Below are 27,797 nucleotides of genomic sequence, written 5' to 3'. Positions count from 1 at the left end.
GCCCACATTTTCCAACATGGAAGGACTTCCCCTAATTGTGCTAATGACATATAGCACACAGAAATCTGCTGAATTTGTTTTTATGTGAATTATGTGAATGTCACTTTAAGGGAGGGAACCACTGAAAATGAAATCAAGCTATTTTAGTCAATCATTTCTGACTGCAGGAAAGAGGTAAAATGGGATTTACTAAATGACTCCTTAGATATTTGCTTCTAGAAAACTAGCACTATAAAAACATTCTCAATTAACACACCTGCACACCAATTTTTTTCTAAGCTAATGATTCCCTTTTTCAAAAGATTATTGCTTCCATTTTCAAGAGGTCATTTCTATTGTTGAAATAAAGCACTGCTACCACTAAGATGGACTTTGTGCAGGCCTTTTCAGGCTACCCTGGTTCAAATGCACATGAATAACAAAGCCACATGACGGTGCCTGCCCCCGCTCACCTTCTCGGACCAAGCGGCACAGCTCTGCCTGGTGGTTTACATTGGCCTCTTTGGATTCTTGTTCTTCAATGGTGTCCTCCTCATCCTCCACTGGACACAAAGAAACCAATGAATGCAATTAGACTATTGCTCTAACATCAAATGATTCTATGAACTCATGTCTACACCAGCAAGAGATGTTTTTTTCTTGCTATTTTAAGGAAGGAGATTGGAGGTCAAAAACCCCAGCTCCAGCATAACCAATGTATCTCCATGGAGAAGGGTGCCTCTGTGGGGAACATCCACATCTAAAAGAATGCCTAAAGGAGTAAAGACTGGGTGATACAGAGCTACTCTTACGAACTGGAGACATACATTTAGGAGTATTACATAGGCTATCTTACCCAAAAAGACATGAAATCTTATATACATCTTACTTATGAAGATATGAAATGGAAAGCCTAAAATATAAGACCATTTGGAAAAAATGGTTCTTGACTTCTCTGCTGAACTGAAAAATACTGAAATCTGCTGTCCTGTGCCTTGAACCCCAATGGTAAATAAAATGTTCATTCACATTCACTCATCTTTGCAAAGTAAATTATATGTTTTTTCAGGCTACAAAGTTCTTATTATTAAGCAAACAAAAATAATGAGATTTTAAAACTAAACTGGAAGTAACTTCTGGTCCTTTATTTGCATCTTATTCCAGCAGTTTCCAACATACAGTTTATTACTGTACATATAGATGAAACAAGAATAAAACAAAGTGTCAGTCAGTCCAAAAGATTTCTTCCCATACCCAATCTGTCACCAATGCTCTAACTTCTTCCTTTGGTTTCCCAGGCCTGCTCCATTCTTTTTCATTTCCATGTCCACCAACACCCTCACTTCCTGCCTCACCTGCTGTCACGTCTTTGGCCAGCATCACTGACTCCAGACCTACAAATGTCCGATACAACCTGTATGCTGAGGCCTGGCTAATCTTCAAACAGAATTTTTATTGTGTCATTCTAGTCGGGCTGGCATAGATTACTCCAGTATAGAAGGAAACCAGCCCAACCAGAGTGAGTGTTAGAGAGCAAGCAGTGAGAAATGTAAAATGGGTCAATTATAACCAAGATGGTGAAGAATCTTGGACATCAACCCCAGAATTTTATCTTGAAATTGTACAGTGAAAGAAACCACTATAAGTAGGCCTTGAAGAAGGGCTGAGACAGGCTCTTCCTCATCCAGTTTCTCTTATCCTTCTTGCCTGCCTTTCCCACCTTTCCCAACCTTCCCAATCTAATACCAGATCATACTCCATTTCCTCCAAAGAATAGTCTTTCAACCATCCTGATGAACCAGTTCTTTGAATTCTTGTTGTAATTTCAATCAGTTTCATAGTTTAGGATGTCATTGTTCTCTCTTTACTTCATATGTGTTGGTTTTATCTCCTTAACTAAAATTTAAACTTTCTGAAGGATAAGCATACCTAGTATGGCATTACAGCATTAGGGCTGAGATGGAACCCATGGGCAGAAGTTACAGAGAAGCATATTGCGCTTCACTTGAAAAATTGGACAATAGGTCCCTGCCCAAGCTCCACTTAATGACTGGCTTAGAGTGATTATCAATAGCAACCTTTTCTCTTTCCCTCCCAGTTTGATTTAGTTATTTTTCTCTTTTACTCATTAATAGGGTCATTCCTGACTATATCTTAAAGAGGCCTATTCACTCAATGTGCATTACCTCCCTTGAAATGAGTATGTCAAAAGGCCTAGCCTAAAAAGGCCAAAGTCTCCCACTGCATCCTGGGCCACCTCCAGTCATGCTGATGAATATCTGGTCACTGGATCTAGATGGCTCAGGAAGAGAAAGTGAGGCTGCTGACCTTCCTCACTCAAAACAAAGTCAAGTGCAAGTCATTTCATCATTTCTCTGATGCCGCTGTCTTCTTCAAAAACAAAGGATGAACACAACAACTGAAAGACTAGTTGAAAGATTTAAAAAAATAATAAAAATGTTCAGTACTTCTTGGATTGGGAAGAGCCACCACTCTGGCAAAATGCTTCTCTCCTGCTAACACTTTTATACTAATAAACAAAAATTGGTGGGAGAAAAGGTGATCAAGTAACAAAAAATAAACACCAAAGCTGATCCTTAATAATCATTTTTCTACACTGGCTGGAAAAAAAGGAAATCAAAAATTTCATACTTGACTGAATGGAAAGAAACAAAGACATGAACATCTAGAAATCTAGACTCCGAAGAAACAGACCTTCTTCATCAGTCAAAGATGTGCTTGCCTTTCTCTTCTTTCCTGACGGTGAAGTCTACAGTTAAAAAAAAAAAAAAAAAAGAAAAATCAAATATTATCACTCTATGGAGAAAGCAGACATTAGTAGACATTACCAAGTTCTCTTTTTTAAACATTTCCTCAATTCAAGACTTTTATTTGCAGTCTAGAAAAAATAAATTTTCTGTAACAATCCACTGAGTTCATACAGATTGAATATTAATAATAAAACATATTCATTCTTATACTTATAGCAGTTCTTTAAAAATGTTTATTTTTTAAGCAATAGAAACTTCCTCAGTGTCAAATGCGTAAGTCTAGGAGAATTAATCCTAGGAAATACTTAGTGATCAAATGACTAAAGGAAAAGGTAACAAGTGTGTGGTCCTCCCCCGCCCCCCAAGGCTCTGTCCGCTTTTGTTCTCCCTCTATACTATCTCACCTGGTGACCTCATCAGCTCCTATGGCTTCAGTTATCATCTCTACACAAAAGATTCCAAGATCTTTATTTCTAGACCTACTGTGTCACCTGAGTCTTAGTCCTGCAACAGCAACTGTCTTTTGGACATCTTGAACTGGCTGTGCTGTGGACATCTCAAATACAACAGGTCCAAAACGGAACTCAAAATGAGGGTGAGGAATGTATTTTTGCATTTCTTTTTCCCCTGCTAGACACAGAGGCTAGCCCATAATAAGCACCTGATAAACGTCTGTAGGCAGACAGTATTAGACAGGTATGAAATCCTTTTTGCATAATAACACAAATTTATTGCCCATATCTGTGTGCTTATTTATCTCATTAAATTTATAATAATTCTTTTAAAACCAAAAGAACAAGATTATCTTGCATTTTCCAAACACAACTTTTACTGAAATACAAAAGGCATCTGTTAAGGGATTATTATTTCCAAGACACAGGGTGAGGTACTGGAACAAGTATCTTTTATATTCATGCAAATTAAGAAGAAAGATTTTGGATACTGAACATGTTAGTATTACTTCATATAATCCAAAGGTTATTTATTCTAAGATTTCATTTATTCAGCACTACTCTAGTGGGCTGAGATGGAACCCATGGGCAGAAGTTACAGAGAAGCATATTGCGCTTCAATATGAGGAAATTATTCTAATAATTGTCACTGTCTGACAGTGAAAAGGGCTGCCCTGTGAGATTCTTTGCTCCCAAATGTATTCAAGTAAGGTTTGAATGATTGCCTATCAAGTATAGGGGAATAGTTTAAACTAGCTAACCTCTTAGATCCCATTTAACTAAAAAATTAGAATAGTAAAAAGAAACCACTTACCACACTGCTTTCATTTTCTATCTTAACACTAGCTTCTAGTGGCTTTGGATCCTTACCTGCAAAGTTGATTTATAATGCTTGTGGATTTTTATTTTATTCAATTATAAAAACATAATACAAAATAATTTACATTGCACAAAATATTTACTGATAAGAGTATCACTTCTAAAGTGAATGACCTGTGGTTTGGTGAAACGTATTAATTTTAATTAGAAAATACAACATTTCAATTAATTACTTACCTTGTCTTGAATATTTCTTAATATTTAATGCTTGTTTTTGTTTCTCTTGAAATTCAATATGCAGTTTAATTTCTACAACCTAAGAGAAGAAAAACAGAAATTGAAGTAAGACTGTCTAGGTTTTAAAAATCAAATATAATAAATATATAAGCTGAAAAAGCAAGGGTTTACCTGTTCAATATTAGACCAGAAGTATTCGATTTCCCTTGCAATTGATGCAGCAATACGCCTTAACTTGTTCTGTTCCTCCTTTTTGTTTCTCATTTCGTTGAGCTTCTTTTCTTCCAGGTAACGAGCCACAGTTCTGACCATCTAATAAAAATCACTATATTCAGAATAAAACTCACCAAAAATAGAACCCATGCTAACCCAGAGCTTTTCTTTACCAACCAAGTGCATGTGCTCTGCTAGGTAGAATTTTAAAGCATTAGTTCAAATAAAATTTTCATCTTCAATAAATATTTACTACCCTTCTTTGACATTTAAAAAAAAAGTCATACAAAATCCCACAAAGAAGTAAATGTTCTACTAGATAATTAATTACTGCTATAGGCAAAGTAAATTATCTTAAATGAAAAAAATGGTCAAAGTGAAATCAATACAAACCACAATAATCAGACCCTTTTCTATTAAAAAATTTTTGAACTTTCATTTTCAGGAATCTAATTTTAAAGCAATGAGAATCAAGTCATCTGATGGCCTTATTCTACCAAAGGTCTGAATTAGACTGCATTTTGCCCATAAGGGAAACGTTAACAGGAAATATTAACTTGTATTAAACTGACTCCAACTGGAAGAAGTCCATTTAGGAATTGAGAAGGGGAAACATGATCAATACATCTAACCAAATTTGCATGAGAAAATTCAATTAAGAAGGAAAGTTGAACCACCGTATGCAGTGTATGCTTAAAGAAAAACAAGAATGAAAAGTATATGTCTATGTAGTACGTAAATAAAGGAACGTTATTCCCAAAAGCATTTAGGAAATTTAGAATCTCAGAGGTAAGAACCACAAAGGCCATCTAATCACAGATGGCAGCAACAAAAATCCCGTGTGCAACACACACTAGCGGGACTCAGCCAGCTTATGCTTGAAGGTCTCTGATGAGGAGGAAATCATACATCACCTCCCGAGGCAGCAGTCTACACCATTTTGAAACAGATCTTATTACCAGGACTTTTTTCTTGACATCAATGCCCACATTTGTCCCTTTGTAGCTTCTATCTAATACTGCTGGTTCTGCCCTCCAGAGTCCAGCAGAACCTTCCAGCTAACAGCCCTCTAAATGCCAAAAGACTACTATTATATCTCTCTGCAGTTTTCTCTTCTCCAGGCTAAATTCCTTCAACAAGACCCCCCTATGTCATGTAAAATGACTCTTTACCAACGAATCATCTACAGAAAATATTAACTTAAACATGAACTGCTGCATTTAAATATTGATAGAACTTTAGCTACTTAACAGTAAGACTGAGATGCAAAGAAATTTAAAATGAAGTACTCCCAGAACTACTGTCAACTGAAAGATAAAATAAGTTAAATTAAGGACTCATTAAGAATATAACTTGAGATAACTGCAAAATACAGTTTAATTAATAAAAATGCAACGGAGACACATACCCAAAATATATTTCTTGTGTAAAATGGGGTAGCCCTTATTGGTAGATACACCAAGGAAATAATATCATCGACTTCTACCTCTTCCAGGAGCCTCCTAAATTATTATTTCTCTTTAAATCTTCCATTTCTTCCCCTCCAATAGTTCTTTCGTTTCTACCTACAAATGTTATCAGGTATCCTTTATCCCTAAAGACCCTTTCAGCAATTCTGCCACTTCCTCAATCTGCCATCTCTATCTCTTTCCCTTCACCTACAAACTCCCAGATTCGCTGTCTACACTTCACACATTCCTTCAAATTCCTTCCTTAACCTTCAGCAATCTAGCTTCTACCAGCACCCCAAACCATTCTACTGAAAGTACTCTCAAAGATCATCGATAGCCTCCTAATTACACAACCCAAAGGCCTTTCTTAAAATCAAAATCCTCCTTGGAGAGGCCATCTGGCTTAACAGATAGAGACGGAGAAATAGGAGTTAGACAAAAATAAAATCAGATGGGTTCAGAACTGGTCTGAATGACCAGACTCAAAGAGCAATTGTAAACAGATCAATGGGGACATGGCAGGAGGGTTCTCTGGTGGTGTGCTCCTCCAGGCATCTGTCTCTTGCCTTGTGCTATTTAACATTTTTACCAATGACTTAAATAAAGACATAGATACCATACTTGTCAGATCGGCAGGTGACAGAAAGCTGGAAAGGAGGTTAACATGGTAGACAACAGTCAGACTCCCAAAGGATCTTGCCAGGCAAGAACACTGAGCTGAATCTACAAAGATGATATTTAACAGGGACAAATGTAAAGTCTCCCCTTTGGGTACAAAATGATCTTCTTTACAAGTATAAGATGGGAGAGGCATGACAGCTGTGTTCAAGTACTGGAGTGGTTGTCATTTGGAAGGTTTTCTTCTGGCCCCAGAGGGAAGAACAGGGTCAGTGGGTGGAAGGTATAAAGAGGTGAATTTAGGCGTGATGCCCAGAAAAAACTTGCTAACAGAGCTGGAATGAGCTGCCTCCAGAGGCAATGGGGTCCCATCGGTCAGATATGCTATGGGGAGGGTTCCTTTTGTGAATGGCCTCTGAGGTCCTGCCAGCTCTCAAGTTCTGTGATTCTGAGAGTGGGCAAAGGAGCTAAGCAGACACAGGGCCAAGGTCTATCTCTTGACCATCCTGGCAGTATGAACCTATACGAGTCACTGATTATTCCAGTGCTTGGGCAATCCTCTAAAACTCTAAGTGACAGAGACCACGCCAGTCTATGCTAGTGGAGGGAGAGTCCTTACCTGGAGTTCCTTAAACCAAGGAAATCCACGGTTATGCGTTCTCTCCAGCCCCCTTAGGCTTCTGTGGGAGCACCCCTCGGCCTTCTCTCTTCAGATCCTCCCTTTCCCCCGGCCCTACCATTCCTCCTCCCGTCCCACTTCCCACAGGGATTCCACAGGTTCTATCAGGCCTATGTCTCCTTGCTCTGTCCTCTGCTCCCAGGGTTGTTGATGCCACATATGTGACCTTGGTTTTACATAGACATAAATGTACGTGAATATCTCCATATGCATATATGACATAGATAAGCTAAGTTCACAGACCCTCCTCTCCTACCCTCTTTCAATGGCCTCATCATTTCTTACGGGCACTGCACTTCTAAAAGCAGTGGATTCCTAATTTACAGATCTTGTCCTCATCTCTCTCCTGAGAGACCCCCTGCCTGCCCACTGGACTTATCCACTCAGATATTCCACATTCACCAGAGCAGCTAGGTAGCAGATAGCACAGTGGACCTGCAGTCAGAAAGACAAATACAAATCCAGCCTCAAATATTTACTAGCTGTGTGACCTTAACTTATCCTCCGTGTGCCTCAGTGTCCTAAGTGTGAAACAGCCCTTACCTTCCGGGGCTGCTGTGAGGATCAAATGAGCTAATGCTTATAAAGCTCTCAGCACAGGGCCTGGCACACAGTAAGTGCTACATAAATGCTCTTATTATTATACAAATAACTATAACGTAAGAGGAAAGGTAAGAACTTTCATGAGAGAGGTACAAACAAAATGCTGTTGGGCATCACCTGGACGATGCACTAGGGGCAGGCTCCCCTACACAGAGAAGGCAGGACATGGAAGGAGAATGAAATTCAAAGGGAGGTGATGCCTCAGAGAGGGCAGTGACAAGGAGGAGAGGATGCAGCAGGTAGCAGCAGGGATATAGCATGGGAGAAGGCAATCCAGAGACATCCAGAGAACAGTCAAAGGCAGCAGTGCGAGCTGGCCGAGATGACACAACACAAATCTGGGGCATGCCCAGTCTGTGTGATTTACCAGAGCTGCTGCCCCAAGCAGCACGCAGAACACTTGTGTCACTCTATGGAAACTCCAGCTGGTTGTTCTTCAGAGAAGCAGTGACCCCAAAGGTTAGCAATGAACAAAATACCTTCTTGGCTGCCGCCATTTTCCATCTTCTCTCTTGAGCAAAGTCTGTTGCCATCCACTGCATCTCTTCAAGGAGATAATCCCAGTGTGACTTGGGACGCAGGGCCTCCTGAAGTTTTGGCAGACGTCTGAGGGACCACAGACCTTCCTTTCTCAGCTCCGCAATTCGCTGATGGGTGTTGTTTTCCTAAAACACAAAATCACAGAATTTTCCATGCTGGAAGGGACCTCAGCAGCCACCTGGTCCAACCCAAACCTGAGAAAGGACACTTCTGGTCAGTGTAGACATTGATTATGCCTAGTTACCTGTCTGGAACAAGGGCTTTGTCTTTCTTTTGTTCGTAATTGGGAAGATGTGGGGGAAGGAAGATGAATTTTTGCTGATTGAAAAATATATATGTAAAATTGTTTTTAAAGGGGACACTCTACAGTCTACCCAATAAGCCATCCTCCAGTCTTTGCTTAAAATAGCAGTGGTGGAGGCCCCTCAGCCTCCAAAGGAGCCCATTCTATTTTGGGGAAGCTCTGACTCTGAGGAATCTTCCCTCCATCCAGCTTCAGTCTACCACTTTCACAACTTCTCCCTTGGAGGCCAAACAGAATAAGGCTGATTCCTCTCCCACCTGGCAGTCTTACAAAAACTTGAAAACAACCATCAGGCCTAAGATTCCTCTCTTTTTCAGACTAAACACACCCACTTCTTTCACCCCATCTTTCTCTGGCTTGGACTGGAGGTCTGTCCTCATTCTGTTGTTCTCCAGATTATCAATATCCTCCTTTAAATGCATTCCCTATAAAGGAATGCTATACAAATGTTGTGACTAGGACTCCCTTACTCATGGAAATTATTCCCAAGATCCCATTCATTTTTTTGCCTACAACATCATTCGATTGACTCCTATTGAGCTTACAAGTCTGCCCAAACCCCCTGACCTTTTTCAGACAAATGAGGTCTAACTGTGCCTTCACTCATCCTGTACTTTGTGATAGAATTTTTTTTAGCCCAAGTATAAGGCTTTACATTTAACCCTACTAAGTTTCATCTTACTCAATGTTGTCCACTACTCTAACTTATTAAGGTCTTTTAGAGTAGTGTCCAGGGTCAGAGAAATAAGATTCCAAACGTGTTATGAAGGGAGAAACAATAGGACTTGGTGACTATTTAGATATGGGGGCTGAGAGAGAGTATGGAGGAGATGACGCTCAGGTTGAGGAACTGGGAGGATGGTGGTATCTTTAACTGTAATAGGGGAGTCAGACAGTACAGATGGTTTGGAGGAAAGATAATGAATTCAGTTTTGGACATGTTAAGTGTAAGATGGCTATGAGACATACAATTCGAGATATTCAACAGACAGTTGGAGACAGGAACCTGGAAGTTAGGAGAGAGGTTAGGGCTGGACAAATAGATCTACGAATCATTTGCAGAGATGATCATTGAATCTAGTATAGCTGAGGAGATCTCTAGGTAAAATACACAGTACAGAGGGAGAAGAGAAAAGGGCCAAAGACAGAGCACTGGGTGACATCCACAGTTAATAGCAGTGACCTTGATCAGTAAAGGAGACAGTAAGAAGAGTCACAAGAGCAGCGTCACAAAAACCTAGGAAGAAAGCGTTATCGAGAAGAGAAAGATCAACAGTACCAAAGGCTGCAGAGAAGTCCAGAAGGATTAGGGCTGAAGAAGGGTCATTAGATTTGGCAATGAAGGAATCACTGGTAACTTTGGAAAGGAAAGTCTCACATGAATGATGAGGTCAGAAGCTAGACTGCGGAGAGTTATGATGAAAGTGAAGTAGAAGTATTGGGAGCAGACAGCTTTCTCAAGTTTAGTCACGAAGGGAGGAGAGATAAGAGGATGACAGCTGCAAAGATGGATGAATCAAATGGAGGATTTTTGAGGACAGGGATGTTTTTATGAAACAGGGAAACAATTAGAAGTCAGGGAGAAAATGAAGAGAAGTGGGAGAATGGGGATGAGAGAGGGGGCAATTTGTTGGAGAACAGGATGGAATGTAATCCTTTGCACATGTCAAGGGGTTTGCTTTGGTAAGAAGGAGCCACCTCTTCATGTGAGACAGGGGTGATGAAGGAAAGAGGAGGGGAAGGCATCACCATGAGCTCTGTACCTATTAGGCCTTAATATATGTGTGGATAATTAGTTTTAAAAAAACACACAATGTCAAGCCCAGATCCCACTGGCACTCCATTGGAGACCACCAAGGTAACACAGAATACTTTTTAGGTCCCACCATTCCAAATCCATCTAAATGTACTATTGTAGAGCCCATTTCTCTTCATCTCTCCTACAAAAATAATATGAGACACTTTATCAAATGGTTTTCCAGGAGGCAACTGAATAGTACAATGGACAGAGCGCCAGGCCTGGAGTCAGGAAGACTTGAATTCAGATATAGACTCAGGCACATATTAGCTGTGTAACCTTGAGCAAGTCACTTCACTTCTGCCTGCCTCAGTTTCCTTATCTGTGAAAAGGGGATAGAAATAGCACCCACCTGAGTTTGATTTTTTTAGTCAAGATCTTTATTGATCTAACTAACAGCAACCATTGGTGAGAGTTTTCCTATGTTTCCAAATACCTGTTGATTTTGAAGAACAATTAAAATAAAAACCAAAGGAAAAAACAAAAGAAAACACCCATAAAACCCATAGAATTATACAGAAGTGCCTAAAGGCCTTGGCTGGCAGCCTCTGATTTCCAACCAGAATGGAAGGGAGTGGAAAAGATGAATAGGTAAGGAGATGGCCAGGAGCAGGGGAGGTGATCTCAGCACAATTTCTGCAAGCCATAGCTTCTTCATTCAGAATAGCATTGAAAAGAAAGGAGCAAGAGAACAAGGGGGTCAAACTGGACTATGCAAGGAGAACAAACATTTTCTTGATAACAGATTACTAAAAAAGAAGCTTAAAATGGGCACCCAATATGCAAATGTCCTTTGGGTTCCCCAAGACACCTTCAAGATCTACCTCACCCCACTCAAGAAAAGGGTGGCTTCAGCAAGGCAGAAATAGATGAATTCCATCTTAAGGTGAAGGAAAGGCACTGGAGCACCAATGCTCAGTGATAGTAACACAGACAGTTCGTAAGTGGGATGGGCCATTTATCCATTCATCTAATCTAATCACTAACCTATATATAGGGTGAGACTAGTCCTACAATTTCACGTAAATTACTCTTGGCACAGGTGGGTTTGTTTTTAAAATGAGGACTAAAGAGTAGGGAAGGAATATGGAGGCTAGGATGGGCATGCCACACTTGCTTGATTCATGAAGACTTCCAAGTCTGGGATGTTCAGTAACTTCAGTTTCAAGAACCAATACTCTCCAGCACTGAAAAGGAGACTTCTCTCTCAAGAACCCCACCTGGCCAGATGACTATCAAGCTTCCAAGCATCTCTCTACCAGCTCCAATGATTAGGCAGGGAGCATAGTAAGAGTCTAAACATCTAGGGGGTGGAGCCAAGATGGCAGAGTAGAAAGACTGACCTACTCTAACTCTCCCGCCAAAGCCCATAAAATGACTCTAAACAAATTCTATAGCAGCAGAACCCACAAAAAAAACAGAGTAAAAGAGATTTCCAGCCCAAGACAGCCTGGAAGGCTGAAAGGAAGAGTCTATCACACTGGGCTCAGAGTGGAGCACAGCCCAACCTTGGCCACATGGTGCTGGCAAGGACAGGATGGAAGCACTTGCTCTTCCCAGATTCCTCAACCCACAAATGCCAAAGACACCTTCAAAGGTCAGTGAGAAAGCTCTTTCACCTGGATGAGAAGGGAATGCAATCTGGCCCTGGCCCCAGGTCAGGGGCAGTTGCTGAAGCAGCAGCATCCATTTTAGGAGCCCTTAGCTGTAAGACCCTGGGGGAATCAAGTGCCTGATCTGAATCTCCCCAACTGGTAGTGCTGGGGTAAGGAGGACCACTGGCCTGGTAGAGTTGGGGGAGGCTCTGAAGAGGGAATTCTGCTCACAGATCCTGGTCAGAAAAGCTTGTGGTTGCTCCTACACCAGAGCACAGGCCAGGAGAGGAGCAAACTCTTCTCCCTTGATTGTGACACCTTGGATGAACTGAGAACTTACAGGTCTTTAGAGTACACTCTCTACTTGATAAAGGACTCAAAAATCAAGTAACATGTTGGAAAAATGTCCGAAAAAGGGAAAAAAATAAGACCATAAAGGTAACTTTATTGGTGAATAGGCATTTTCTTCCATCCTTTCAGATGAGGAAGAATAATGCATACCATCAGAGGAAGACATAAAAGTCAAAGCTTCTGCATCTAAAACCTCCAAAATAAATATACAGTAGCCTCAGGCCATGGAAGAGCTCAGAAAGGATTTTGAAAATCAAATAAGAGAGGTGGAGGAAAAATTGGGAAGAGAAATGACAGCAATACAAGAAAATCATGCAAAGCAAGTCAACAGCTTACTAAAGAATACCCAAAAAATGCTGAAGAAAATACCTTTAAAAATATACTAACTCAAATGGCAAAAGAGATCCAAAAAGCCAATGAGGAGAAGAATGCTTTAAAAAGCAGAATGAGCCAAATGGAAAAGGAGGTTCAAAAGTTCTCTGAAGAAAATAGTGCTTTAAAAATTAGAATGGAGTAGATGGAAGCTAATGACTTTATGAGAAACCAAGAAATTACAAATCAAAACCAAAAGAATGAATAAATGGAAGACAATGTGAAATATCTCACTGGAAAAACAACTGACCTGGAAAATAGATCCAAGAGAGACAATTTAAAAATTATGGGACTATCTGAAAGCCATGATCAAAAAAAGAGCCTAGACAACATCTTTCATGAAATTATCAAAGAAAACTGCCCTGATATTCTAGAACCAGAGGGCAAAATAAATATTGAAAGAATCCACCAATCACCTCCTGAAAAAGATCCCAAAAGAAAAACTCCTAGGAATATTGTAGCCAAATTCCAGAGTTCCCAGATCAAGGAGAAAATATGGCAAGCAGCTAGAAAGAAACAATTCAAGTACTGTGGAAATACAATCAGCATAACACCAAATCTAGCAGCTTCTACATTAAGGGATTGAAGAGCTTGATATATGATATTCCAGAAGTCAAAGGAACTAGAATTAAAACCAAGAATCACCTACACGACAAAGGCTAATACTTCAGGGTAAAAAGTGGTCATTCAATGAAATTGAGGACTTTCAAGCATTCTTGATGAAAACACCAGAGCTGAATAGAAAATTTGACTTTCAAACACAAGAATCAAGAGAAGTATGAGAAGGTTAACAGGAAAGAGAAATCATAAGGGATTTATTAAAGTTGAACTGTTTGCATTCCTACATGGAAAGATAATATTTGTAACTCCTGAGACTTTTCTCAGTATTTGGGTAGTTGGAGGGATTATATACATATAGAAAGAGGGCACATGGTGAGTTGAATATGAAGGGAAGATATCTAAAAAAAATAAAATTAAGGGTGAGAGAGAAATATATTGGGAGGAGAAAGGGAGAAATGGAACGCGGCAAATTATCTCTCATAAAAGAGGCCAAAAAAAAGCTTTTCCAATGGAGGGGGAAAGGGGGGAAGTGAGAGGTAAAAAGTTAAGCTTACTCACATCACATTTGGCTTAAGAAGGGAATAATATGCACACTCAATCTGGTATGAAAATCTATCTTACACTACAGGAAAGGAGGGGAGAAGGGGATAAGTGGGGTGTGAGGGAGATGATAGAAGGGAGACCAAATGGGAGGAGGGAGTAATTAGAAGTAAACACTTCTGGGGATGGACAAGGTCAAAAGAGAGAACAGACTAAATGGGGGGTAAGACAGGATAGAGGGAAATATACTTAGTCTTTCACAACATGACTATTATGGAAGGTTTTTGTATCTCTACACATATATAGCCTATATTGAATTGCTTGCCTTCTCAGGGGAGTGGGGAGGGAGGAAGAGAGAGAAGTTGGAACTCAAAGTTTTAGGAACAAATGTTGAGAATTGTTTTTGCATGCAACTGGGAAATAAGAAATACAAGGTAATGGGGTACAGAAATCTATCTTTCCTTACCAAAAAAGAGAGAAGATGGGGATAAGGAAAAGGAGGGGTGAGATAGAAGGGAGGGCAGATTGGGGAAAGTGGCAATTAGAAGACACGGTGTCTTGGGCTGGGGAAGGGGAGAGATGTGGAGAAAATTTGCAACTCAAAATCTTATGAAAATGAATGTTGAAAACTAAAAATAAATAAATATATTTTTTTAAGATTTAAAGCAAAATGAAAGAGTTTAAACATGTCAGGGAACTAATTTCATCTCAGTCACATTCCCCAGTCTCCAGTTTCTCATCTGGCATCCCAGACATAAAATGCAGTCTGCCAAGTCTGCAGAATTTAAGGAGAGGGGAAGTATAGTAACATTAACATGAGAACCAAAAGACCTTTCCTATATTTAAGTTTTAATAAAAGGGATCAACTTCCAGGACCAGCCCATAGAAAGCAGTTAATATTCCCAAGAGGGATAAATGGGAAAATAAATAAGCCACATACCAACCAAATACTTGGAGTTTTAGAGGGGGAAGTGTACAACTTTGAACTGGCCTCCAAGTGTTATCTCAAAAGAACCTCAATTCCAAACAAAAACTATTAGCAAAACAGGGATAAGACTTAAGTCCCTGGGCACTGGCAACTCCAGTAGCAACCTTCTCATGGCTCCAAGTCTATCCACTTTCTCTTGGCTCCAAGTATATCTTCATTTAGGAAAAATAAAAAGCTACAAGTTATAGGGATATTCAAAGCCCCTCAAAGTCCAGAAGCCAGAGAGATTCCTAAGAATGAAGCACTCATTTCAAATAAATCCCTTCCATCCCTCCATATATATGACTGGGTTGTGAAAATTAAGAAAGAGTCTGCCAACTGCCCACAGACCTCTGGTCCAGAGATGTGCAAAGTGGGGAAAATTCTGAACCAGTGAGAAGGGAGCAGGAGAAAGGCTTTGCTTTATTCTGCAGGATGACTGCCAAAGCAAGGGTAGGCTCAATTTCCAGTTCTACATTGAGGATAAGATACTGCCCTCTGCAGGCCAAATACAAGAAAGAGGAGACAGATTTCTCTCCTGCAAGGTGCTTCTTAATGCCACAGAAACAGTTGTTTTGAGTTTTGAGGTCTAAGAGCTTAAAACTACAATAAGACTTATGCAATGTCTGACATTTGTGAAACAACTGCAAACCCAAAAGTGCTGTGTGAAAGCTGCTACTTTTATTATCATCATTTTCTAAAAATTATGGTAAACCGTAACTTTGGCAATACAACAATCTACCAATTTGGTAACTGTGAGGAAAGAAATAAGATTAGTATGTCATGACCTGCTCTGGATGACACCATGATGGCCCTTGCGATCACTGACTCCTCTCCTAGACGCTCAATAAATATATCTTCAATAATACAGTCTAAAATTTTACTAGGGGGGCGGAGCCAAGATGGCGAAGTAGAAAGACGCACATACACATAGCTCTGAACCCACAAACCACAGAACGGCTAGAGGGGACCAAGCCAGGGCGAATTCTGCACCCAGAGACCACGGAATATTGGAGCGAGGGAGATTTCTGCTCCGGAGAGACCTGCAAACCTCTCGCGGGGGGTCCTTCGCGCCGTGGACTGGGCGCCGGGACGGGGAGCAGAGTGCAGCCCTGCCGCGGCCACGACACTGAGAGGAAAAGATCCGAGAGGGCTACAGGGACGGGATCTCCAGCGGCCACGCAGGTCCCCCCACCCACAGAGGGACCTGCAAACCTCTCGCAAAAGGTCCGTCGCGCTGCAGATCAGCTCCCTGCTAAAGGAGAACCAAAAAAATCTTGAAGAAATTGGCACCTTGAGAACTAGCCTAACTCAGCTGGCAAGGGAGGTGCAAGGGGCCAATGAGGAGAAGAATGCTTTCAAAAGCAGAATTAACCAAATGGAAAAGGAGATTCAAAAGCTCACTGAAGAAAATAGATCTTTCAAAACTGGAATGGTACGGATGGACGCTAAGGACTTTTCGAGAAAGACAGATATCTCAGAACATACCGCACAGATTCGAAAAATGGAAGATAATGTGAAATATCTTATTGGAAAAACAACTGACCTGGAAAATAGAATCAGGAGAGACAATGTAAAAATTCTGGGACTACCTGAAAACCATGATCAAAAGAAGAGCCTAGACATCATCTTCCATGAAATTATCAAGGAAAACTGCCCTGAGATCCTAGAACCAGAAGGCAAAATAAATATTCAAGGAATCCACAGAACACCACATGAAAGAGATCCAAAAAGAGAAACTCCTAGGAGCATTGTGGCCAAATTCCAGAATTCCCAGGTGAAAGAGAAAATATTGCAAGCAGCTAGAAAGAAACAATTCAAGTATTGTGGAAATACAATCAGGATAGCACAAGATCTGGCACCCTCTACATTGAGGGATAGAAGGGAATGGAATAGGATATTCCAGAAGTCAAAGGAACTAGGACTGAAGCCAAGAATCACCTACCCAGCAAAACTGAGTATAATACTTCAGGAGAAAAAATGGTCTTTCAATGAAATAGAGGACTTTCAAATTTTCCTGATGAAAAGACCAGAGCTGGAAAGAAAATTTGACTTTCTAACACAAGAATGAAGAGAACCATGAAAAGGTGAACAGCAAAGAGAAGTCATAAGGGACTTACTAAAGTTGAACTGTTTACATTCCTACATGGAAAGACAATATTTATAACTCTTGAAACATTTCAGTATCTGGGCACTGGGTGGGAGTACACACACACACACATGCACACACGCACACATACATAGAGACAGAGTGCACAGAGTGAATTGAAGAGGATGGGATCATATATTAAAAAAAAAAAAATGAAATCAAGCAGTGAGAGAGAAATATTGGGAGGAGAAAGGGAGAAGTTATATGGGGCAAATTATCTCTCATAAAAGAGGCAAGCAAAAGACTTATTAGTGGTGGGATAAAGAGGGGAGGCAAGAGAAAAACATGAGGTCTACTCTCATCACATTCCACTAAAGGAAAGAATATAATGCACACTCATTTTGATAGGAAAACCTATCTCATAATACAGGAGAGTAGGGGACAGGGGCACAAGCAGGGTGGGGGGGAGGATGGAGGGGAGGGCATGGGGAGGAGAATGCAATACAAGGTCGACACTCATGGGGAGGGAAAGGACCATAAGAAAATAGAAGTAAAGGGGGACAGGATAGGATGGAGGGAAATATAGTTAGTCCTATACAACACAACTAGTATGGAAATCATTTGCAAAACTAAACAGATATGGCCTATATTGAATTGCCTGTCTTCCAAGGGGAAGGGGTGGAGAGGGAGGGAGCTAAAGAAGTTGGAACTCAAAGTGTTAGGACCAAATGTAATGTTCTTACCACTGGGTAACAAGAAATACAGGTTAAGGGGTCAAGAAAGCTATCGGGCCCTACAGGAAAAAAGAGAAGACAGAGACAAGGGCAGGGAGGGAGGATAGAGGAGAGAGCAGATAGGTCACAGGGGCAATTAGAAAGCTCGGGTTTGGGGGGGGGAGGGGATAAAAGGGGAGAAAATTTGTAACCCAAAATTGTGTGAAAATAACTGTTAAAAATTAAATAAAAAAATAAAAAAAATAAAAATAAAATAAAATAAAATTTTACTAGGAACCAAAACCTAACTGGTCTATACTTCACAGATTCCATTCTCTTCTCTTTAGAGAAAAAAAAAAGCAGGGGTTGGGGCGAGAGAGAGAGGAATCAGGACAACATCTGCCCTTCTCTGGTCCTGTGGTACCTCTCCTCTTTTTTAGTCCTTCAAAATTCAATCACCAGAGTGCAATAGCTACATCAACCAGTGTTATTTCAGCAACCAAGGATGCCATTCACCTAAACCAGGAGACCATTCGATCCTTCTTGGGCTGTTTAGAATTTTGGTCCATGGCATCCTACCTGTCCTTTCTCAGAATCCTCTGAAATCTTTCCTAAAATTTAGGGCATGGCAGCCTAAACTCAGCTCTCCCCTTCTCTGCAGTAAACTCAAAGGGGAAGTGGTCACCTGCCCTTCATTTCCACTCCACTCCAGTGGCCAGTGTTTCTCTTTGGTACAAATCAGATTCAAAAGAAAATTTCTCTGTGTTGGTTTCTCTACTTTTTGAAAGAGGAAATTACCACTAAGACAAGAGAGGAGGTTATTAGTTATTCTGCTTTTGGAATACAAAGTGTTCCAGCAGGTGTGTAGGTAACCGACAGTCCCCATCACTGTAACTTCATTCATGCCTCTGGGCCAGGCTTGTCATGCTTCCCAAACTTTTCATCTGTTTCCTCTTCGGTTATTACCCTGGTGATTATTTGCATTTAATAAAATAATAGAACCAATGATTCACAGAGATCTCCTTAACTAAAGAACACAAACCCCTTAGTCTTACCAGTGAAGGACTTAATACAAATAAAATTATGCTATCCACCTCATAAAGATTTGGCTTTTGAAGCAAGTAGTTTAACTTTTCCCTCCATTGCTTATAACAATAAAGACAGTATTTTATGGCTCTTCCAAGAGGACACAATCATGATAAGATGGCAGTTCAGGGGGTCAGAAGGCTCTGCAGGATGCCACTTCAGCCCTCCTGACACTTTAAGGCGAGCTGTATTTGCTGTCACTTTTTTTAAAGTTTTTTATTTCAAGTTTTGAACTTCAAATTCTATCCCTCCCTCCCCCTTCCCTGAGATGGTAAGCAATCAGATATAGATTATACATATGCAACTATGTAAAACATTTCTCTATTAGCCATTTTGTATAAAAAGACTCAGATAAAAGAAAAAATGAAGGACAGTGAAAATAGCATGCATCAATTTGTATTCAATCAGTATCAGTTCTTTCTCTGGAGATGGATAGCATGCCTCATCATGAGTCTTTTGGGACTGTCTTAGATCATCGTATGGCTGAGAAGAGCTAAGTCATTCACAAATTCATACAATATTGCTATTACTGCGTACAATGTTCTCCTGATTCTGTTCACTTCACTGTACATCAGTTTATGTAAGTCTTTCCAGGTTTTTCTGAAATCATCCTACTTGTCATTGTTTATAGCACAATAATATTCCATTATAATCGTATACCACAGCTTGTTTAGCCATTCCCCAACTGACAGGAATCCCCCCAATTTCCAATTCTTAGCCACTACAAAAAGAGCTGTTATAAATATTTTTGTACAAATAGATCCATCCCACTCTACCCCCATTTTCCCCTCCATTATAATAGTTCTTTCATGCCTCTTTTATGTGGGATAATTTACCCTATTCAATTTCCCCTCTCTTTCTTCTTCCAGTGCAATTTTCTTTCTCACCCCTTTATTTTGTTTTTTGGGGTATCATCCCATCAAAGTGACCTTATATCCACATGCTCTTGTCTACATATACTCCGAATTGCTCTTACAGTAATAAAGTTGTTAAAAGTTACAAATACTATCTTGCCACAAAATATAAATAGTTTAATTGAATTTCTTATTTCTCTTTCTTGTCTCTTTTTTACATTTTTATGTTTCCCTTGAGTCTTGTATTTAGAAGTCAAATATTTTATTTAACTCTGATTTTTTAATTAGAAATGCCTCAAAGGCCTCTATTTCCTTAACTATTCATTTTTCCCCAAAAAAATTACATTCAGTTTTGTGAGGTAGGAGATTCTTGGTTGCAGTCCGAACTCCTTTTCTTTCTGGTATGTCATATTCCAAGCCCTCTGGTTCTTTAATGTGGAAGCTGCAAATCATGTAAAATCCTGACTGTAGCTCCCCAATATTGGAATTGCTTCTTTTTGGTTGCTTTCAATACTTTCTCCTTGATCTGTAAGCCCTGGAATTTGGCTGTGATATTCCTGGGAGTTTTCATTTTGGAAATCTCTTTCAGGCAATAATCAGTGTATTCTTTCAATTTTCATTTTGCCCTCTGGTTCTGATAAATCAAGGCAGTTTTCTTTGAAAATTTCTTGCAAGATGTTGTCTTTCATCGTGTTGTTTGGGATTTTTTTTTTATTATGACTTTCAGGTAGTCCAATAATTCTTATGTCATCTCTCCTGGATCTATTATCTAGGTCAGGGCAGCTAGTTGGTGCAGTGGATAGAGCACCAGTGCAAGAGTCAGGAGGACCGGAGTTCAAATCTCACCTCAGACACTTGGCACTCACTAGCTGTGTGACCTTGGGCAAGTCACTTAATCCCAATCGCCTCATCCTGAGTCATCTCCAGTCATCCTGATGAATATCTGGTCACTGGATTCAGATGGCTCTGAAGGACAAGTGAGGCTGGTGACCTGCACAACCCTCTCTCACTCAAAACAAAGTCAAGTGCAAGTCATGTCATCATTTCTCTGGTGGCATGGTCTTATTTGGCAATGAAAGACGAACACACACATTATCTAGGTCATCTGTTTTTCCAGTGAGAAATTTCACATTTGGTTCTATTTTTTTACTTTTTTTGTTTTGTTTTATCATATCTCAGTATCTCATAGAGTCATTAGTTTTCATTTGTTCAATTCTAATTTTTAAGGAATTATTTTCTTCGGGGAGCTTGTATACTTCCTTTTCCATGTGGCCAATTCTATTTTTCAGGGAGTTATTTTCCTCAGCAAATTTTTGTATATCTTTTCTCATGCTATTGACTCTTTTTTCATGATTCTTGTGCATTACTCTCATTTCTTTTCCCAGTTTTTCTTCTACTTCTCTAATTTGTTTTTTAAAAATCCTTTTTAGCTCTTCAAGGTATTTTTCTTGGGCCTGAGACCCAATTAATTTTCTCTTTGAGGTTTCACATGTAGTCATTTTGATACTATTGTCCACTTCTAAGTTTATGCCTTGATCTTCCCTATCACCATAGTAACGTTCTACAATCACATTCTTTTTTTGGTTTTTGCTCATTTTTTTATGTCTTTTTTTTGTGACTTGGTGCTTTTAATGTGAGACTTCAACTCTGGTCCTACACTGTGCCCCAGTTTTTTATTCTGGGGCTCTGTGTCTTATTGCTAGCTTTCACTGAGATTCAGGGTTTAGCTGCTTGCTTTGTATCTGGTGGGTAGGCTTTTTTTGGTTTGAAGTGGGGGGTAGGGCCTCTCTGTAGGTCTCCCCTGGGTGTGGGGTTTAACTTCTGGTTTGCTCCAGGGGTGGGATTCTGCTTCTGGGTTGCTATGGAAACTGGGCCTCTCTGCTGGGAGGCCCCAGGTGTAGGCTTCACTACTGGTCAGCAATAGAGTCAAGGCCTCACTGGGGCTTGTTCTGGGAGTGGGGTCAGTGGGGTAGGGCCTCGCTGTCCTGCACAGACTGCTCACTGGGGACTGCTGGTTTGCAGAAGAGTACGGCCTCCCTAGTTATTGCTCCAAGCTTGAAGTCTTGCTGCAGGCCCCCTTCTGTGAGGCTTGCTGCTGCTTCTGCTCTTGGACCTTGCTCCCCTCCCATTCCAGTGAGACAAACCTTTCCCACCATGCTTACAAGCTGCACCAAGATTAATTTTGAGGTGGTTTTCTAGTTGTTTGGAAGGGGATATGGAAGGGCTTTTGAGGGTTCCTTCTTCACTCCACCACCTTGGCACCAGAAGTCCTTAACATACTTAATAGTAATCCAAAGTTGCAGAATCCAAGAATTTCAGAATTAAAAATACCTTCATAGCATCTACTGCAATCTATTCTTGAAAAGAGCAGACAAGTGATCTTACAGCCTGTACTTGAAGACTCCAATGAGAGTAAACCCCACCCACTCAAGGCATCCCATTCCATTTTAAGAAAGCCCTAATTAGAAGGTGGAGCCAAGATGGCAGAATAGAAGGATGGACCTGCTCTAGCTCTACCCCAATAGCCCATAAAATGCCTGTAAAAAATGACTCTAAACAAATTCTAGAGCAGCAGAAGCCACAAAATAACAGAGTGAAAGATTTTCTGCTCAATACAGGCTGGAAGGCCAACAGGAAAGGTTTCTCACTGGGCTCAGAGTAGAGCACATCCCAGCCTCTGCCATGCTGCACAGCACTGGACACAACTGCAGTAGGTTTCAGGGTGCAGAATCACGGGTAGCAGCTGAGGTTCCCAAATTACTCAACCCACAAACGCCAAAGACAGCTTCAGAGGTCAGTAAGAAAGTTCTTTCACCTAGGTGAGAAGGGAGCAGGATCTGGCCCTAGCCTTGGCCCCAACGTGGCAGCAGCATCCAATTTTGGAGCCCTCCACCCAAAGACCCTGGGTGAACTGAGCAGCTGATCTGGGTCTCAGTTCTGAGTGGTAGGTCCTGGGGTGAGGAGAAGTACCAGTGTGGTGGAGCTGGTGGAGACTCTGGACAGGGAACCCCAGTCGCAGATCCTAGGCAGAAAAGCTTATGGTTGCTCCCAGACCACAACAGAGGCCAGGAGAGGAGTAAACTCCTCTCCCTTGATTGTGCCACCTTGGAGGAACTGAGAATTTACAGGTCCCTAGAGTACACCCTCCACTTGACAAAGGACTCAAAAGCCAAGTAACTGGCTGGGAATATGCCCAAAAAAGGGAAAAAATAAGACTAGAGAAGGCTACTTTCTTGGTGAACAGGCATTTTCTTCCATCCTTTGGGATGAGGAGGAACAAAGCACACCATCAGAGGAAGACATCAAAGCCAAGGCTTCTACATCTAAAACCTCCAAAAAAAATATGCAGTGGTCTCAGGCCCTGGAAGAGCTCAAAAAGGATTCTGAAAATCAACTAAGAGAGGTGGAGGAAAAACTGGGAAGAGAAATGAGAGCAATGCAAGAAAATCATGAAAAGTGAGTCAACAGCTTGCTGAAGGAGACCCAAAAAGTGTTGAAGAAAATACCTTTAAAAATAGACTAACCCAAACGGCAAAAGAAGCCAAAAATCCAATAAGGGGAAGAATGCTTTAAAAAGCAGAATGAGCCAAATGGAAAAGGAGGTTCAAAAGCTCACTGAAGAAAATAGCTCTTTAAAAATGAGAATGAGCAGATGGAAGCTAATGACTTTAAGTGAAAGCAAGAAATCACAAATCAAAACCAAAAGAATGAAAAAATGGAAGACAATGTGAAATATCTCATTGGAAAAACAACTGACCTGGAAAACAGATCCAGGAGAGACAATTTAAAAATTATGGGACTACCTGAAAGCCATGATCAAAAAAGAGCCTAGACATCATCTTTCATGAAATTATCAAAGAAAACTGCCCTGATATTCTAGAACCAGAGGGCAAAATAAATATTGAAAGACTCCACCAATCACCTCCTGAAAAAGATCCCAAAAGAAAAACTCCTAGGAATATTGCAGCCAAATTCCAGAGTTCCCAGATCAAGGAGAAAATATGGCAAGCAGTCAGAAAGAAACAATTCAAGTATTGTGGAAACACAATCAAGATAACACCATATCTAGCAGCTTCTTCATTAAGGGATCGAAGGGCTTGATATATGATATTCCAAAAGTCAAAGGAACTAGAATTAAAACCAAGAATCACCGACCCAGCAAAACTGAGTATAATAATACTTCAGGGTAAAAAGTGGTCTTTCAATGAAATAGAGGACTTTCAGGCATTCTTGATGAAAACACCAGAGCTGAATAGAAAATTTGACCTTCAAACACAAAAATCAAGAGAAGCATGAAAAGACAAACAGGAAAGAGAAATCATAAGAGACTTACTAAAGTTGAACTGTTTACATTCCCACATGGAAAGACAGTATTGGTAACTCTTGAAACCTTTCTCAGTATTTGAGTAGTTGGAGAGATTATGTACAAGTAGACAGAGGGCACTGGGTGAGTTGAATAGGAAGGGATGGTAACTAAAAAAACAAAATTAAGGGGTGAGAGAGGAATATATTGGGAAGAGAAAGGGAGAAATGGAATGGGGCAAATTATCTCTCATAAAAGAGTCAAGAAAAAGTTTTTTCAATGCAGGCGAAAAGGGGATAGGTGAGAGGTAAAAAGTGAAGCTTACTCTCATCACATTTGACTTAAGGAGGCAATAACAGGCACACTCTATTTGGTATGGAAATCTATCTTACCCTACAAGAAAATAGAGGAGATAGGGATAAGGAAAGAGAGGAATGGGATAGAAAGGAGGGCAGATTGGGGGAAGGGGTAATCAGAATGTACAATGTCTTAGGATGGGTGGAGGGGAGAGATGGGGAGAAATTATGTAACTCAAAAATTTGTGGAAATAAATGTTGAAAACTAAAAATAAATAAATTTTTTTAAATGATAATAATAATTTAAACCTCTTACCAAAATCACTTAAATCCAAATGATAAGAAAAACGGTCCTTACCAGTTTCATTTGCTCAGCAAGTTTGTCCTGGGAACTCTCTGGAGGCAGGCCTGCTGCGTTCTGGGCTGGAGTTTGAGTTGTCGGTGCTGCAGCTACAGCTAAACCTGGGGGCTCGGGTACAACAGGGGATGAGGGTTTGGTCTCTGGGGAAGTTCTGATTGGCTGCAAAGGATACACAGAGGGCGGCGCTGTCCCTGAAGGTGCTGATGGTGGAAGAGATGAGGGAAGCAGAGAATCTGCGGGAAGATGCTGAGAAGCCTGGGCAAGATCTGCAGATGGTCTCATCGGTGAAACAGTCTGTCCAGGAAATATTGTGTTACTCATGAACATAAGAAACATTATGGAAATCAGAAAACATTTTAACATTTACATCCCAGTAGAAGTTGCAGACCAAGCACTCTCAAATTATAAATCCAACAATTTAATTTCAAAAAAACGTTCATAGTTAAAAGTACCCAAAAAAAGGACCAAAAAGTTCTGCTCCTTTGCAGGTGAACACAAAAAATACACACAGATGATCATTTATGTGGCACATGAACTTAGAACCCCCACTTGAAGTAAACATTTTATAATCAGACTATAACTTGATGTAGCAAAAACAAAATCACTGAATACCTGCTGTTGTACTTTAGCCTGAGACTGAGAGACTTGAGCAGCTGGCTGCCCTTGCATCTGGACATGCAGTGCTGGCATAAGAGGCTGTGGAAGGGATGCTGGAGGCTGGCTGGCTAGAGTGGCAGGGATGGGTACATTGGGTGGCTGGGTCTTCACCAGAATTGGGGGCTGGGGTTGGGGCTGAGCCTCCACCATCTGCTGCTGGGGCTGCTGTGAGATTTGCAGGGTTGATGGGAGGGATGTGGCTGGGACACTGGCAGGCTGCAGTCTCCCAGGAAGCTGAGGTGGAGGAGTATGGAGACTTGCAGCATTCTGCACAGGAGGACCTTTGGATGGATCATACTGCTGTTGGTTTGGTTTCTGTCCAGTGAGCTGTACAGCCTGAGGAGTGGGAGGCATTCCGCCTGCAAAACCACAAGAAACCAAATAGCAATTTTAAAATGCCCAAATTTAACGAGAAATTCATCTGAGAAAATATTAAGCAGGAAAGAGGAAATACTTAAAGATTTTAATACAGTGTATTACACCACTTTGGAAAACCTGTCAAAACTGTATTACATGAGCAAGTCATTTCCTCATCTGTAAAACGGTTGGCCTAAGTGGCCTCTAAAATCCCTTCTAGCTCTGAAGTCTATGAACAATTAACTATGAATATCAGGACAAACAATGCAAGTCTTACTGCTCAGTTCTTTCAGTGAGTGATTTTTAAAAGTAGTTGATTTTTACATTTTACCTTACACATTATTTAATTTATTTCCTACGACTGCTTAATTTTTTTTTGAATTCCAAACTTCACCCTAAACCATTAGAATTTTAGAGATGGAGAAGAACCTTAGGGCTTCCAAACTCCAGCATAGTGTCGGAACAACAACAATGCTGATATCTCCAAATCTTTTGACCTGAGTCAGGCGCCCCACTGGGGGATGGAGGTGACGCCTGTGATGTTCAGAAGCTATGAAAATGGAGCACAAGCTGTCCTAGGTGCTCCCAAACAGGAATGTTCTCAAGTATGGATCTGGCATCAAACTCTGTGTTTGCTATCTGGGGATCAACCAAGCTAATTGTGGAGAAGCCCAACATCAGAAAATTAGCTAAGCAATCAATTCTTCTGCTACAGTAAAGTCACAAAATTGTCTACTGAAGAAGCATTTAGGGGGCTGCAATCTGCATTGCTGGAAGAAATATTCATAGTGATGAAACCACAAGTCTTTTGAAATACTGAATAGGTTATACAGGGTGTTCCAAAGGTCTTAGGGCAGGAACCTGCACTAAGACCTTTGGAACACCCTATAATTATGCAGTAATTTACAGACTCTGATTAGATACTTCCAGTGATGGGAAGCTCATTATCTTACAAAATATTGTTTTATAATGTTACTGAACCTCTCATACTGAAACAAAATCTGCTTTCTTATAAATTTATACCAACACAAAAACTACCAGTTTCTCCCTCTTCCTTTTTTATGGCTAAACATGCCTAGTTCGTTCAATCATTCTGCGTGACCTGGTTTTTCTAAACCTCTCACCAACCTGTTCACTGACCTCCTCTGAGGACACAATGATTTTTTAATGTTTCTTAAAATGTGATGCTTAGTACTATAAATTATTATGCTAAATACAGTGGAACTATTATCTTTCTTGAAATAAACACTATAGTTATCTTAGTGCAGTTCATAGTTTCATTAGCTTTTTTTTTTTAGCAGCTACAGTAATGTTGGCTCATAATAGGTTTCTGCCAATGAAATGAAAATACTCAGATCTTTTTCCAAATGAATTGCTAAATCATAACTTCTCAATTTTTGTGAAATTGATTCTTTGAATCCAAGTGTAAGACTTTATACTTATCTCTGTTCAATTTTATCTTGTTAACTTGGGCCTATTATTCCATCCTGTTGAAGTCTTTCTGAATCTTCATTTTCTTATTTAAGGTCTTAGTTATTCCTACCAGCTTTGTGTCATATGCAAATTAATTAATAAATATTCTTTCTATATTTTCATCAACATTAAGGAAAATGTTAAACAGAACAGGAGACAAGAACAGAGCCTCCAAAAACTTACCTCCATTAATCGGTACTCATGGTTGGTTCACCCTGATGCCAATGCACCTACCTAATCATCACCCAGTTCTCCACCTTACCTACAAAATTTGAATTTACCAAACATTTTGCTAAAATTAAGGTCACTAACCTCTGTCTTTTCTAAGTATTCACAAATTATTTGTTTAATGGTCCATTACAGAATTCCACCAGGAATCTATGTATTCTTATTGCTTGTCAGAGCCCTCTGGCTCTGAAAAGTGTATATATATTCTGAGGTGAGGTTTTGTTTTGGCGCCCTACTCACTGGAAGTGTTGTCTGGTCAGACGATACTGTGGGTAGCCCTTAAGGAGCCTCCTTGGCTTTGAAAACCCAGATGTTGGTGTTCTCTCTCTGGTAACTACGTGTGTATGTAATGGACAACTGGATCTGTCTGTTGATCTATGACTTACATATTGCTTAGGGTCTTTATTTCTCTGTCTGTATTGTCTCTGAAGTTCAGGGTGCTGACTTTTTCCCCTAAACTAAGTGAATAATACATGTTCTTGATTAAAGTAGATTGTTGACCCCTCCAAGGTTGCTTTCCTTTTAGAAAG

General features: G+C 40.3%; 1 protein-coding gene across 2 annotated transcripts in view; it reads right to left on the bottom strand.

The window, feature by feature from the left end:
* Positions 1-27,797, bottom strand: part of LOC140499406 (E1A-binding protein p400-like) — a 123,361-nt gene that overhangs the window by 59,908 nt on the left and 35,656 nt on the right. For both annotated transcript variants that reach the window (XM_072600784.1, XM_072600785.1), the window contains 8 exons: positions 25,165-25,568; positions 24,550-24,846; positions 8,302-8,487; positions 4,430-4,570; positions 4,259-4,337; positions 4,017-4,072; positions 2,695-2,749; positions 453-542 (listed from right to left, as the gene is read on the bottom strand). In XM_072600784.1, the coding sequence (XP_072456885.1) occupies positions 453-542; positions 2,695-2,749; positions 4,017-4,072; positions 4,259-4,337; positions 4,430-4,570; positions 8,302-8,487; positions 24,550-24,846; positions 25,165-25,568 (1,308 nt within the window). The remainder of the gene's footprint in view (positions 1-452; positions 543-2,694; positions 2,750-4,016; positions 4,073-4,258; positions 4,338-4,429; positions 4,571-8,301; positions 8,488-24,549; positions 24,847-25,164; positions 25,569-27,797) is intronic.

This window comes from Notamacropus eugenii, chromosome 4 (assembly GCF_028372415.1).
Source record: "Notamacropus eugenii isolate mMacEug1 chromosome 4, mMacEug1.pri_v2, whole genome shotgun sequence".
NCBI classification, from domain to species: Eukaryota; Metazoa; Chordata; class Mammalia; order Diprotodontia; family Macropodidae; genus Notamacropus; species Notamacropus eugenii.
The sequence above is the reverse complement of the archived record's forward strand: the minus strand, read 5'-3'. Positions and strand labels throughout refer to the sequence as shown.